Raw genomic sequence first — 14900 nt, 5'->3', positions numbered from 1 at the left:
AATGACAAAAATAAAATGACATGAAGGGCACACGCACGTTTGATGCTACTGTAGTAATGGTGTCTCCTCGGATTAGTCTATAGTGTTCCTGCTTGTGATTGGCTTTTCCTCGTACTTCCTACATGATTGAAATACCAATCAATTGGAATGTTTTTCTCCTGTTTTTTCCCCCTCCCCCAGGGTTTCCTCCTCGATGAAGGGGACATGGGCGTGGCACCAGAAGTATTGGAGATGAAACCAGCCAAGCCCCTCTCAAAAATCTGAGCCCAACATTCCTGCATGCCCCTCGGAAGTGCTCAGAATTTTGTATAAAAAAAAAAAAACAGAAAGGACAAGCTGCTGGATTCTTCCATGTGGTGCAAGTTTGTATAAACCGTGTCACTTTCCAATATTACTTTATTTCATATTGAATCCCAGGTCAAGGTGATATGCTTGTTTAAGAAACATAAACTCACTTTTTTTTTCCTTTTTTTGGGGGGGATATAAGGCTGTTCAGTTTCTACCCATGATGTCCAGTGAAGTAATGCATATCGCACTGTACATGTATTTCCAAGCATGGATACGTGTATGTTAACTTCTGCCATGCATAAACCACATGCAGGGCTTGACCGTGGACACAGTCCACTGGAAGGTTCCATGCACCTTTTGTGTACATGTGCCCACACCACCATAATGTTCGAGTTGTGGGATCTTGACACCTGCGGCATATTACTCCTGGGTATTGTGGGAAAGACAATTGAAACGGGATTGATAATCTCAAATTTATTCAGATTGATAGCTTTAGGCTACATCAAACCCATCAGTGTGCTCATTTTCCGATCTTGTTTATTGACCTCAGCGCAGCCATATGCATGGTAGCATGATCAGTATCGCATTTACAAGATTTTTTTCTGAAATGACCGTACTGACATGACTGAGAGGTGAAATGCAAAGTCATCAATCTTCCGCCCCAATCCCCTGCGCATTTTAGCTCCTGGGCTTCCGAAATTCCCTCCAACCCCACACTGTGCCCTGCAAACTGGGTGGAGACAAATTTTATTCATTGCACTTTAGGGGTGTGAAATTCTGCCAGATTTAGGGTAATGAGAAACAAACAGGTTTTCTTTCAAGTTGTACGGAGGGGATCCAATTGTCGGTTTCATTAACAAATACGTGGCTAGTTTACATCTGAAATAATTTGTCAGGGTACGCTAAAGGGCACATGACCCTGTATTATCAAATTTGACGTGAATTTTTTGCATCGAGGGTATAGTTTGTAACATCATTGAAGCTGCTGAACAATTAATGGGGTGCTTCAAATATCCTGGAGTTTTATGAACTTAGTATCTCGTGTATGGTCTTCAGTTAAGCTTAAGACTGTCCAAGTCAATATAAGTAACATTGATTAAATTGAATAATTGTATGCATATTTTGTGTTCGCCAAGTATTGAAAGACGCTTTCAGCCTGCAAAAAAACACCCTTAGTTTGGATGACGGTTTGCAGGGTAATCTTAGCTAGGACAGTGTCTTCTCTTCAAGTTCATTGGTGGACATGAATTCCTAATATAATGAAGGGTTACATATATGTATAGGCAAAAGCACACTATAGTTATTTCTCAATTATATCAGTACTGTAACATAATTGGGTGATATTCAGCTAATATATTCAGTTCTTACACGTATTCAATATTTTACAGTGTAAACTGTGTATTGATTTATATGTGAAATAAAGCCTTTATTAAGTCATGTACTGTGACAATTCCTGCCCTTTATTTGCAACCCATATGTTGTAGTTCGCAGCCACCCAGTACTCTGCTTGTTCAATGGGTCAGACGGATTTGTAGTAATCTACGTTGAGTGTAATTAAAGATTTATCCTTTTTAGTTATTCACACGCATTCTGCAGTCTATATACATGAGATTGTAATTTTTAATTTCAGCATAAAGATGTACTGTAGTTTTTCTATTCAATTCAACCAAAATGCTTATTGAGTATTTTAGCCGTGTCTTTGGAAGCGATCTCTTTATATTAAATTTTTTGTGCTCGGCATTTTGGCTGGATTTTCCTACCATTCCATTTGCTTAATTTATTTTCTTCACTATACCAACGCATGATTCAGGGTTACGGTGGTGTTTGTACATAACTTGTCCATACTAGGTGCACTGGGCAAAGGGTACTAGTCTTTTGTAAAAGTTGATATTTTCAACAATCAACATTATTTATGGCATGGTAATGGACTGAATGAACATTGGGTTTTGTAGATTGTGGTTATATTTTACTTTCAAATATGGGGTACATTAGAGATAGACTTAGGCATGCGTACTGCACAGTTGTTCATTTTGTATCAAATGGTGGTGGTTTATAAGTAGTGATTATTACCAGACAAATTTGTTCGTTACATGCATGAATATAAATTATATGTGGTAAAAAAAAGAGCCACTTTATAAATATGCATATTTAAGACTGATATTTTTCTTTCTAAAACAAAGTGCAGCCCTGAATACCTTTGGCAGAGTGGAAGATGCAAGTGCTGATTATTTTCGGGAAGAGTTACCAATTGCTATGTGGGAAAACTTGTTTTGCAGAAAAGACTTTCATCTCTGTGAAGTGAATATTATAACATTTGCTTTAAAAAGTAAATTCGGTTGTCCCAAGGTGTCTGTACACAGTGACACTCATCGTGGGTCATTTGAGATTATCTTCAAATAAACTTGAATCCTTGATTCTGATTGTTGATCCATAGCAGCCAACAATGTGACACATTATTGTATGGTTCATATCGCACTCCGGGCATTGCGCTGTTCTTCGCGCATTGCGCTGTTTTTTTTGCTTCACCACTTGACGCCGGATGACATGTATACACAGACAGTTTGCCTTATTTGTTCCACGGAGGACATGTACTTTCATTTAAGAATTCTTTTTCATTTCTGTGGTTGACGTCGTAACACGTGCTTGGTTGGATCAAAGCACTGAAGATGATTAGACGTAGGCACTGCTACTCAGTGGACCCACCACCAACCAATAATAAAACACAAATGCCTTTCTTTAGTAATCAAAAAACTGAATTGGGGAGCTCACACCATAAAATTGAGGGCGCATCAGAATTTTTACCAGGGCAGTTAAAAAAACGGGAAGAATGGAAATACTGATGCCTAAACTCAAGAGCTGTGCCTCCCGACATATTTATGGACATCATAATTAACTTGCAATTTTGAAGAAATTGTGGGGAAAAACCCACCCCAGCAGCTTTTTCTGGTAAGAAAATCCGACATGAACTGGTTAAGCAAAACACACGGCTGCAAAATTCATTGTTAATTCAAAGACGGCGTGTTTGTGCCCCATGCTGATTGTCACATGTTTAAATCATTCTGGTACCCATCAGTGAATGAAATCGCGGAATTGTGGTACATGTGGAGGCCTTGCCTGTGTAATTTTGTCATGCACGTTTGCTTTTGTCTTTTAATTTATTTTCGTGTACATTTTGCATATTCTATTTTAACTGCGCATCAAGTTTGCTTGAAGATAAATTTGTTATCGCACTTGCAGTATATGGGACACGGATGCAACAACTCTATTCCGTGTTCCACTTGCACTTGTGTGATAACTCATATGGTCAACAGTGTTTGCGAGGTTGAGGTTGGACTGCCTGAAACAGTCCACACACTGATCAGGTTTGACATTTGATATACACGTACTCATGTTCACATTTGATATATTCCAAATAATGTTGACTCGTTCATATCCAACTAATTGTGTTGGAAGGGGTCAAACCACACAAAACTCAATTATACTGTACACACACTAATTTTTGTTGGCATAGACAATTGTGGATTCACTCTGCCATATATGATAGTAAGTATGCTTTGTACTGCATAGTCCCAATGTACTCGATTGTTTTTTTTAAATATCTTTCAGAACAGTTCACATTGGAAATTGATATCACTTCCAGACACCAAAATGAACAGCCAAGTCATCAAGCTCTATGGTGTCTCCATTTCTGCCCTGTTGTGTTCTCGTGTAATGACTGCCTTAGCTATGCATTATTTAGGTTTGAATGAACCTCTTTAAAGAACACACATGAAATATCGTCTGTGAATTCATAGCCGAGGTGGTGTTAAAAGCATGTGTGCGCAGGTGTATGTAAAAGCTACAACTGACTTATAATTAAAGACGAATAAAAACAAGATTTGGTTTTGGCGATTAAAGATCCGTATTTTTTGTGTCTTTAGTGCTTGTTTGAACGACATTTTGAATAGAATCGGTTGAATGTGTGACTTTCCATTCCCAAATGAGACTGAAGTATGCAGTTCTCCTTGCCCCAACTTGTGAATGTCTCCAGTCTGGTGTTTGGAAAGAGATTTCTACTTCTTGACAAAAGTATGCGTCCAAATGCATTCCAACATGTTTTGCAGAAAACTTCAGTGCCCGTCTACCCCATTCTCAGAATTTATTTCGGAGGAACTAATCACTCAATTTGCGACTGCATTTTTGTGGTTTCATTTATTATATGCAACCTTTTAGTCCGAAATCTTGGAGAAACTTGTATTTTAATGGCGAACAAGAGCCACTATTGTCTAAAATTAGGGAAGACCTCTGTAAAATGATCTAGCATTCATAGATAGTACTTTGTACACTTTATTCATATTTTGGTGAATTTTGATCTCACCACTTTGTTAAGGAAAATTCACGACTAGGCAAAAGATTCCACAATACTCCATTATATTTCACTGATAACAGAACAGTCCTGAATCCTCATATAATTTATGGGCTGGGGACCTCAAGCCTAGAGTAGGCTTGACAAAAGTGTCCACTGAAGAATATAATAATTGTAACACTATAGTGTCATTCGGCAGCCAGAATCAGAAACAATTCAAAACTGCAGTGGCGCAATGCCTGACGGGTGGTACACGCACGTTACATGCCTTTTCATCCAATAGAGTGTTGTGATTTGCCAAATGCACGCACGTGTCAAGCTGAAGAATGTGCATTGCCACCACAGTTATGGCATCTAATTGGAGTAGTCAGTACACTCTCAATTACGGGCCATCAACTGGAAATAAAACAACACCAAGAAATTTTCCGACATCCTGATCCACACAAATTAACTGAAAATTAAGATTTACCGGTTAAAGATGCAGAATCTTTTTCTATTTCTTTGTTTTCCTTTGAACATGTTCAAAGCATTGAACACCTTTGTTGGTGACAATTCATGCGAGTCCTGCTTGCTGAAATTTTGTTTACAATCACCCAGTCATATCATGGCACCCCTCACACAGCACCCATGGCATGGTACCCATCACAAAGCACCCATGTCATGGTACCCACATCATGGCATGCAAGTCATGGTACCCAAGCCATGGCACCGCGGTCAGAGCACCCAAGTCTTGCCAACTATGTCTTGGCACTAGAGTCATGGTGCCCATGTTCTGGTACCCAGGCTTGGTGCCTACATCAGGGCACCCAAGTCTTGGCACCCATGTAGTGGTACCCCAGTCATGGCACCCACATCATGGTGGCACCCATGTCATGGCATTCTTTTCAGGGCGCCCATGTCATGGCACCCACATCGTGGTACTCTTATCTTGACACCTTGTCACAGCACCCAAGTGGCACAAGACCAAAAGTAGATTCTTTCAAACCTGCTGCTGCAACTGTTTTCTCGCGGCAATCTCATAAGTGGCCTGCGACTTTGTTACCCTCCTCCTGTCCGTTGACCCCTTGGTCGTCTGGTGCCGCCCCGGCATTGGCGACCTGAATCTCCACCCCCTCCCCACCCTCCTGCCGTAACAGCTGCGGCTGAAGCGGTTGAACCTGCTGGGGTTGCCCCTCCTGTTGCTGGCCGGCGGGCGCCTGGTGTTGCTGTTGCAGCACCTGCTTGTCGATCTCCATCTGCTTCTGCTGCAGCTCCAGAATCTGCTGCTGGATTTCCTGTCTCTGGGCCTGGGCGTCCTGCAAGGGGCTGTGTGGATGGCCCAGGCTATCAACCGCAGCCTTCAAAGTCTTGACCACCACAAACGGATCCAGATTGACATTGTTTATCTGCATGTTCATTTTATTACAAAGGAAGGGGACGGCAAAAAATCAGGACCACAGAGTTTCAGGAGGCCCTCACTGAAAACAGGCTAAATGTGTTTATGAGGAACAAGAAACTTTTCATCCTTTCATGATCACAATAAGTCTGTTCAGGAGGGTTCATGACACCAATGCCAGCGTTGTAGCAGGGTACCAATTTCACTGCCAAATACTACAATGATTAGGTGTAAACCAAGTTAGAGAACGAGGACCTTGCATGATACGTGTGCAAAGGTATGTTTACAAAATGTATTGAAGATTTCACACTCTCAGAGTTTTGTTACAGAAAAAGTTTTAAGGAGAAAAACACTCCAAATGTACACTGACCAAGGCTTGAACTTGTCCCTTTCTACCGTTCAATGGTGAGTAGGGTGCTCATTCCCAAGGATACAAGTTCCTTCCATTGCAGAAATGAACTTATCTTGCCCTTTTCTTTTCTTGTGCTCCGACACAAAACTCCCTCCATCTGCAGAACTTTCTTGCTTAGTTTGGTCAACTTACCGAAAAAAGTTCCATGGCCCCGATGTCTGACCTGGTGCTTGAAGGGGCACCTCGTGTGACGATTCTAGCAATTGCTGGTATGTCATCATAATCTGGTGTGCTCCATGGTTCCTGTATGAATCAACAAATTAGGTGAAAACAGAGTCTAACTGATGCAAAACCTCGGTGAATAATGGCTCAAACAAAAGGACATGCTCAATTAGTGCACTCAATTTTTTTTCAAATAACGGCAGGAAAATAATTCAAGCATATTCGAGAAGTGTTCCAATTATACCCAAATGCTCTTGGAAAACAGAGTCGGAATTTCCATTCATTTTCCACTGGATTTGTGTTTTCCAGCACTGCGGCACGCACATGCACTTACCAATTTGGGTAAAAATATTGCCATGCTCCATGCGTACATTTTGCGATCCATGAAAGTCCTGAGTGTAAAATACACTAACCTGCGACAAATACAAGAAAAACACTGGGTCTTTATCAAACCCAAGGGAAGAGCAGCTCATGTAACACAAATCTCTACACCAAAATCATTAGGCCAGAAACAGATGAAGAGGAGAACTCACCCTGCATTGCCCCCTTTGTGGGAGAAATACTCTCCTTTGTTTGGGGTAACCCCCCCTTTTGTATATTCCAGGTGCCCCCCCCCATGATGACAGATCCATTATCAAGAAGAAAAGACATATCAAACCAAACATCATTCAATTTTATATTGAATGTTCTGTAATGCTGTATGAGTCCTGAACTGGACCAAGAGAGGGTACAATTTTCCTAGCAACGGAGGCTCCTTTGGTCGGAACTGCACTTCACTGGTTCACAAACGACTATGATATTCACGAGTTAAGGTCACGTCACGACCAGAGAGATGAACACTCCCAACCAATATGGATCTTGTCAACTGATAAGGGGGTGCTTCTACTCAAGGCAAGATACCCAATGTTGAATGCTGGCGGGCAAACACTTTCACAAAGCACCAAGCTTTTCAGACTCGGCAAACATTTTATTGGATGTAATTATTTTTTTTATTGACTTTTAAAATTCATTTTTAAAGATGACATTTTTTTCAACGAAGATAAACAAAATTCAGTGAGAGAATTGATGTCTTGGATACACTTTGATCACACGCTTGCAACACTTGGGAGACCTGTTCTCATGGAAATGCAAACTTGGAATACTAACAAGCAAAAACACAAAATGCTCCATTGCGATCACAGTGAAACTTGCGGACTCATCAATAACATTCATCAGTGCTCAGCCACGATATGTGGTCAGAGGAGGGGAGTGGGGCAAATCCTTGGCTAGCAAGATTACCTGAAGAAATCTTGACACGGTGTCTTGCTGAGTACCATGACATCGTTATCTTTTCTTGGGGTGAGATAGGCCAGGGCAGTGGCGTTGCCCAAACTGACCGTCAGCCCCAATGCATTGTGGGCCTGGGAAAGAGACATAGGTCAGGAAGTCACGCATGACTGAACATCCACAGAGGGCCATTCCAACGGAACCAACATTTTTCAGCAATCATTTTGTGCACTTTGGGCATATCAAATGCTCAAAATGATATCACGTTTAGTAGGGCAAGGTTGGGCACAAACTACACTTTAACAACTTGTCAACTGCTTTCCAACAATGTGCATGCCCAATACAAACTGAAATGGCCCTAGTCATATTATTTTGTAAAAATCTCATCGTCATTCTATAGTCATAGTCTATGACATCTCATAGGGTTATTTTCATGCGACTGGTTCCCTCTATACTGAGAAATTAAATCAGCTATAAGTAACCAGCAGTGAGGCCATGCCACGCGGTCTGGTTCCAAATGGCGGACTTGACAGTCCAAACCGTTCCTCGTTTGGGTGATGTTAGTCGAACAATAGCTAACCATAGTTGGTGCCCAACCTTGCCCTTAATTGAGTGCATGGAGTGATTTTGCGCATGTGAAATAATCTTTTTCTCAGATTACAAAATGATTTCCAGAGCACGAAATCATCATGAGAAATATATTGAAGCGAATTTATCTGTTTCCGTGTAAAAAATGCTTTTACGAATGTCCATTTAGGGGATACGCAGATTTTTCAAACAATGAAGCAACAGGGGTTGAGAGATTCACACCAACACAAAATGAAATGCCAAGAATGCACAATAAAACCTCTTTCGGAAACCAATAGCTTGCGCAGGGCATAAATCAAAGGGCAAGCTATCATTCTCACCTTCATAAGATCCGTAAAATAGTTTCGTCCTTGATTTTCCCTGCCGTACTTCATTGCTGCTAACCTGAAATGTTCTATGCCACCTGTTTTGGAGGTAAAAACCATAAAGGCCAGTACAATTAAAAAACTGAATTCTGCTGACAATTCCATCTGCCACAAAGTTTGATCCATGGCCAAGTTAACTCTCTATATAGGCACACCCATCAGCAAGCATATGTATGATGAATTGTGTCAAGCTGGTGTCAACAAACAACTGGCTGATTGTACCATCACGTGTAGCTTGGATTGCATGAGTTTTACCAGTGCTGTAGTCGAGACCATTACAAGGCCGGTCACAAGACAAATCACAAGACCAGTCAAAAGACCAGTCACAAGACCAGTCACAAGACCAGTCACAAGACCACTCACGAGCCCAATCACAAGACCACTCACAAGACCAATCACAAGACCAGTCACAAGACCAGTCAAAAGACCATTCACAAGACCATTCACAAGACCAATCACAAGACCAGTTACAAGACCAGTCACAAGTAACAGGGTGGCCAATAATAATGGAATGCCTTTGTTGCAGTTCAGGAAGAGTTAGTGACTTGAATTCAGACTGGAGGTCTTCATTTGTCTGGTGATGGTATCGTGACGGTCTCAAGGGGTCTCAACACCGCAGAGCTGATTTTCATACCCAAGCGATATTTTACGGGCAAGTTTTTTGTCTCTCTGTACAATAGCGTGTTCAAACTAACACTATATACAGTCTGTGTAACTACATCTGTTGCCAAGCAACGATGTGGGTGTGCAAGCCTACTTAAAGATTTTGTCTTGCCGCTACATACCGTAGTGCCTGACTGGACTGAGCATGATTTGGGCGTGGGGATGGACCTGACTACAGCTGGCCTTGGGTAGATTGTCCCAGATCATGTGTGGGTAGCGATACTGCTTGTCAGTGTCATAGACCTTCATGAACCTGGTCCAATCATTATAAGGGGGGAAAAATGGAAATCTCAGGCACCCTGTCAATCACTTTGGTTTAAAAAAAATATTGTAACAAATAAATTAGGTTTGTGTATTAATAGTTCACCATCATTCAGTGAACTTCACAGCAACACAGAATGGTTGGAAAACACAAGTTGACTATTAGGAACTAGACCCACAGGTACAGCTGCACACTATGCACAGACACTCGACAGACTCTTTGTAATGAAGGAAAGTAACTGTGCAAAACGGGGACTTCGAACCAGACAGTGGTGAGAAATGCAACCCATGGCCCGTTAACAATGGCCATGTGGGAGTTCTGCACACACACTATGGCAAAGAGAGGTTGACTTGGTCATCAAAGCATAGTTTGCGCTTCATTGGTCACGATGCAATCAAGAGGCTTACACACGTACTGCTCCATAACATAAATTACTCAAAGGCAAACTCCTCACTTGCCCATACTGTGACACTTTTCAAGCCATCCTGGATGCAGACACGTGCACGTTTGTTGGGCGTCATGAAATGAGACGGAATGAGTTCAAAACAATGTCATGCACAAATACAATATACATAAACGACGTATTGAGTGCGTTTTGTAGGAGTATGAACAATTGAAAAGCCTCAGTAAAATTAACTAGCAGCTCTGACGGGACTGCATTATTGAACACAAAAAAAATAAAAATGGTTATTTACTGTGCACTTCTGGTCTTTGGTTATCATATTTGACGGCGACACATACATGTATTTTTTTACACAAATGGAAGTAAGTGCATCAAGCCATTGAGTTTTCCATGGTTTTGTGAGCAGATATTGCTGTGTTAAGCAGGCTTCACTTTGCAGAGGAGGTTACGGCTCTAGTAATTTTATACACCAGGGGAAGGACATGGCAAAGGACGTCAAGAATCACTTACTTCACTAAAAAATAAAGATAACTTTCCGTGGATTTGGTGCACAATATTTGATTTTGAATTACGTGTATTTGGGATGAGAGAGGGTATTGTATAAACACAGACACTGTTCACGTCGCATCTCACCATTTCATTGAGACGTGCATAGCATCAAGAAATTGCTCCTCGCTCAGGATTCTCGGGTCATGGTTCTTCAGGATAACAAGGGTGTGGAAGCCGTCCATCTTGAAGGTGTTGGCTGCCGTGGCGCTGAGATCTGACTCAATCCTGCCAAATGTGTCCTCTGCTGTTTTACTGATAACACACAAACAAACAAACCAAACAAGAAAACAAGCACAACTCTCAAATTCAATAGTAACCCCTTGGGCTGGGAGATCTAATTTATCTGAATGAAGTGGATTCAAAGCTACTGAGGGGCTGCGGATACTTCCTATACACAGTCGAACCTCGGTAATAACAGCACTGTTAACAAAAGATTCTGCTTACAGCAAGGAAATCTTCAGGTCCCAATCCTTTGTTTTCATTCCTGATAACACAAGGTTCCTATTATAACAAGGTAATTTACCAAGTCCGAAGGACCTCTTATTAACAAAATTCAACTGTCCATTACTGCAAGCTGTAGCCAGTCAATTCGGACAAAACCTACGTGTACAGTGAGCTATTACTAGGCTAAAATGAAACAACTTTTTTTGTGGTGCACTCTGGGGCCAAAGACACATTCGTTCACGAAACAGTGCTCTTTTCGCACATTGACTGGGCAGTTGTTGATGTTTGGCATCTTCAAGCCAAAGGCTCTGCACCATTCCAAGCTAATAAGAACAATTCACATTGAATGTGAACAGGACCTATTACCATGCCTTGTACATATTCATGATCCACAGCCGAATTCTCATTGGTCCATTCATCATCACCTACTAGTTGCTATTTTGGCTGTTCACTAGCCATGTATAAGAGGATCCTTGCTCAAATCAATTACAGTAAGTGTACTTAACAGTTCCCTGGGAAGAGTTTCGTGGAACTGTTGCCATAACTACACATGAAAAGATGGAGGTAAAAGCATGCACGTTAATTCACGTTTTAAATAGTATTGTGGTTTAGTCCATCAGAAGTCCCTGTGAGTCCATCACAAGTCAAACACATGTCATGCAGTCGTAAGCCTAGTCACAACTTTTTTGTAATGAACTGTTACGAAAGTATTCCTTTGTCATTGCTCACCCCGTGACATGTGACGGGTGTCATGTAAGGACTGGTCCCAAAAAGTCATTGTGTAAGGAAATTCCTTTGACCTTTGACCTACTATTTGTAGTCGCAGAAATCGCAGTTCTTCTCGGTTTTCTTCACTAGGTCTGCCAGGTATTCATCCGTGTCTTCACCACCTTCCATCGGTCGCTTGGCTCTGAACGGATTCAGAAGGGTATGCTCGTGCGTGTACTTGTTGTATACGGACGTTATAAACTGTGAGTGGAACACAAGATACAAATTCCAACTGAGCCAGTCTTATTCCACAGGGAGTGCAACATTGTACAATGGCCCACAGGCTCAGAATAAAAGTGCACCCTCACTGTTGAAATGGAGAGAAATTGGGTCTACTATCAAGTGAACCCTTCGATCGTCATCTTCCCTGCAGTGCGCCCTCAACGTGTCGGCCAAACCTATTGTCCCTGCACAGACCAGCAGTTACAGAAGTCCCCAAGGTAAATACAGTGGTTTTGTATGGGACTTCAAGCGGACAAACCACACAGGAGGATGATACATCACCCTGAGCAGAAACCCAAACGATTGTTCAAAGATCCCATGCTGGGACAGTGCATGCTGGCCAACCATCCGGCTTCACAGGTGGCTCCATAGACAGACCGACCGGTGCAGGTGCCTTACTGCAGGGTGTCATTGTAAGGCGTTGCCTACGGAACAGGTTTTCACCTCATGTGTATGCAGCATCATACCAATTTATTTGATTGCCGTTACCATTTGTCTGCATAAATGGACCCTTAATGGAATTGCCAGTTGAAAACACTTCACTATGTCCATTGGTAATCTGTGCCAAACTTCAAATCTATCAGGGGACCACAGCAGATGGTATAAAGATGGTCTATAATAAATAGACTCCTGCCAGTGAGATCACGATTCAACATTTCAAGCGAGCATTTCCTCCAAATTTTTTTCTGCACCTGAAGTTTTGCCTCCTTGAGAAGTTCTTCGTCGTTTCCCAGCCACTTGAGAAGCTTGGTCTGGAAGGTTTCTGGTATGATCAGCTGACCAGACCGACGATTCACATCGTAAATACCGGAGAACGTGTTGTACATGTTGCTGATGCCGAAAGAAAAAAAAAGGTGAAGTCATAAATTTGCAAGAGCAGACATGCATTGGCACAAACGATCTATTCACTCTCAGTTAATCAGGAACCCCCATACATGTACAGGTATGTTACAACACTTTGGTTTGACAGGCCCTAACAATTAACAGAGTGGCTAAGTTATTAGGTTTAGATGCATTTTCAGATCAGCCTGTTTAAAAAACAGACAAACTGAACAAAACAAACTTGACTTAAACTTGGTTTAGGTTTCAAGTTTCATGAATTTTGATGTTAAGCATCACTGCAATACGAAAAAAACGTTTTGTGTCTATTGGTTCAAACGAAGTCTAATCAAAGGTGAGTCAAGAACCAAAGTTTAGTTTGGAACACTTTGGGAAGGAAAGGAAATATGTCTTTTTCCTCATTAAATTTCACAAAAAGTTGTCCGGGGGGAGGCACTACAGTACTTGCCCATATGGATCCTCAAATGGGTCCTATTATAAGTCCAAAACTTCTTTTTAAGGGAGTCATCTAATTAACTGGAAGGTAACTAAAATAAAGACTTTTTCTCCTTGCTCAAACTATAACCTCCTAGTATTCATTAGTACTTTTAGCGAGAAAGTTTCAAGGCACATTCTGTAAATGGTCAGTACATGTCTCATAACACCAGGAAGCCTACATGCATTACAAAACACAGTACAAGAAAACAATGCAGCTAACACGAGTTCTCTTTATCTCTAGGAGAGGGATACTGTTCAATGTTTGGCATTACCTGCAGTCTGTGTTGGTGTAAGTGACTGCCCACTTCTCAACAAAGTCATCCAGCGTCGATATTGAGAGTTCGTGCTCGATTCCCTTGAAGCAAACATTGTGGTACCAATCCTAAATGAAAAAAAAAAAGAACTACTGTGGCTTTTCAGAAAGGCAAGAGCTGGAGGTGATACAAAGTCAAGTAGATCTGCCCACTGTAGCCAAACAAGGGATATAAGATTGTCAAGTGTTAAAAACGAGTGTTAAACCGCTTATTCCTCCATGGTTAAACAAAGTTGAATACTTCAAGCTTGCACAGACTGGGTCTTGGTAGAATGTACCTAGAAATACCGCAGGGGCACATTTCATGCATACAGGGATCTGGCTGGTAAAGAGTAGGGAAAATTGAAGTTTTAGGTCCAACTTTGAACTTACTTTTAGAAAACACACTCAGTCTCAGGATTTCTTGATATAGGGTAGGGAAAGAGTTCCATATACGGTCGCCACTCGACACCCTGTGCACAAACCCTATGAGACTGGTCTGGAAAAATGTATTTTCTATGCAAATGACTTGGTTTTTCCTTCATAAATTGAACTTTTCTATTACAGGCCAAGGCCTAGGTCACTTTAGGAAATAATTACTGGCGTCCGGTTTATGGGAACCCTTCCCTAGGGTACATCATGTGCACAGTGTCAAGTGATATCCATGTATGGAACTCATTCCGAAGTGTAAAATTTAGTGAAGCAAAAATGTAGGCCTAGACTAGAGCCAGGCCTATTCTGACAATGATACGACCCTGCACTTGCTTAATGCTTACATGGTTGTGCTCTACCCGTGTTGAGAAGGCCACAAGCTGTGACACAGGTACCAGCCGGGGCGCCAGGTCGTAGGAGGTCATAATGAAGATGAGACGCAGCCATCCGATGCAGCAGAAGAAAACAAAGATCAGCATTATGAGGAACAGTCGCTTGTTCATCCTGGATCCCGCCATCGTCTAAATCTGTCCGGTGGAAATTTATCCAGTTCGGGAATCTGGCTTGCCAAACTACATGTAACTTACATGTACTAAGCGAACCAAACTACGCTGTCAGTTGTCAGACTGTACACTGCACGGCCAGCTAATGCTGCACCGGCACCGTACCGCGGTACCCTCACACACCAGACGGGGTACAAGTACCCTCATATTTTATCGAGCGCCCTCTGTTGTTCTTTCTTGCACC

The 14900-nt window shown here is 41.7% G+C and overlaps 2 protein-coding genes across 4 annotated transcripts in view; one reads left to right on the top strand and one right to left on the bottom strand.

The window, feature by feature from the left end:
* The window catches only part of LOC110974070 (endosome/lysosome-associated apoptosis and autophagy regulator family member 2-like), a 39845-nt gene extending 35661 nt beyond the window's left edge, over positions 1-4184 (top strand). For all 3 annotated transcript variants that reach the window (XM_022225405.2, XM_022225404.2, XM_087136041.1), the window contains one exon: positions 181-4184. In XM_022225405.2, the coding sequence (XP_022081097.1) occupies positions 181-264 (84 nt within the window). In that variant the 3' untranslated portion in view covers positions 265-4184. The remainder of the gene's footprint in view (positions 1-180) is intronic.
* A 264-nt stretch (positions 4185-4448) lies between these two features.
* Positions 4449-14856, bottom strand: LOC110974072 (uncharacterized). The gene is made up of 11 exons (XM_087136042.1): positions 14498-14856; positions 13702-13811; positions 12805-12943; positions 11934-12091; positions 10763-10930; positions 9587-9717; positions 8757-8839; positions 7861-7982; positions 6917-6995; positions 6553-6663; positions 4449-6018 (listed from the first exon to the last, which is right to left on the bottom strand). The coding sequence occupies exons 1-11, from the start codon at positions 14669-14671 to the stop codon at positions 5650-5652; spliced, it is 1644 nt and encodes a 547-aa protein (XP_086992168.1). The 5' UTR covers positions 14672-14856; the 3' UTR covers positions 4449-5649.
* Positions 14857-14900: the final 44 nt, after the last annotated feature.

This window comes from Acanthaster planci, linkage group LG04 (genome assembly GCF_054643075.1).
Source record: "Acanthaster planci isolate LZ-2023a linkage group LG04, COTS_SCS, whole genome shotgun sequence".
NCBI classification, from domain to species: domain Eukaryota; kingdom Metazoa; phylum Echinodermata; class Asteroidea; order Valvatida; family Acanthasteridae; genus Acanthaster; species Acanthaster planci.
The sequence above is the reverse complement of the archived record's forward strand: the minus strand, read 5'-3'. Positions and strand labels throughout refer to the sequence as shown.

Bases quoted from the DNA above. Each gene is read 5' to 3' on its own strand.
- LOC110974072 (XM_087136042.1), bottom strand. From the start codon at position 14,671: ATGGCGGGATCCAGGATGAACAAGCGACTGTTCCTCATAATGCTGATC. The intron at 12,944-13,701 runs GTAATGCCAAAC...TTTCGGCATCAG, and splicing joins TACACCAACACAGACTGCAG to CAACATGTACAACACGTTCT. The intron at 6,664-6,916 runs GTAAGTGCATGT...TGATTCATACAG, and splicing joins CAATATTTTTACCCAAATTG to GAACCATGGAGCACACCAGA.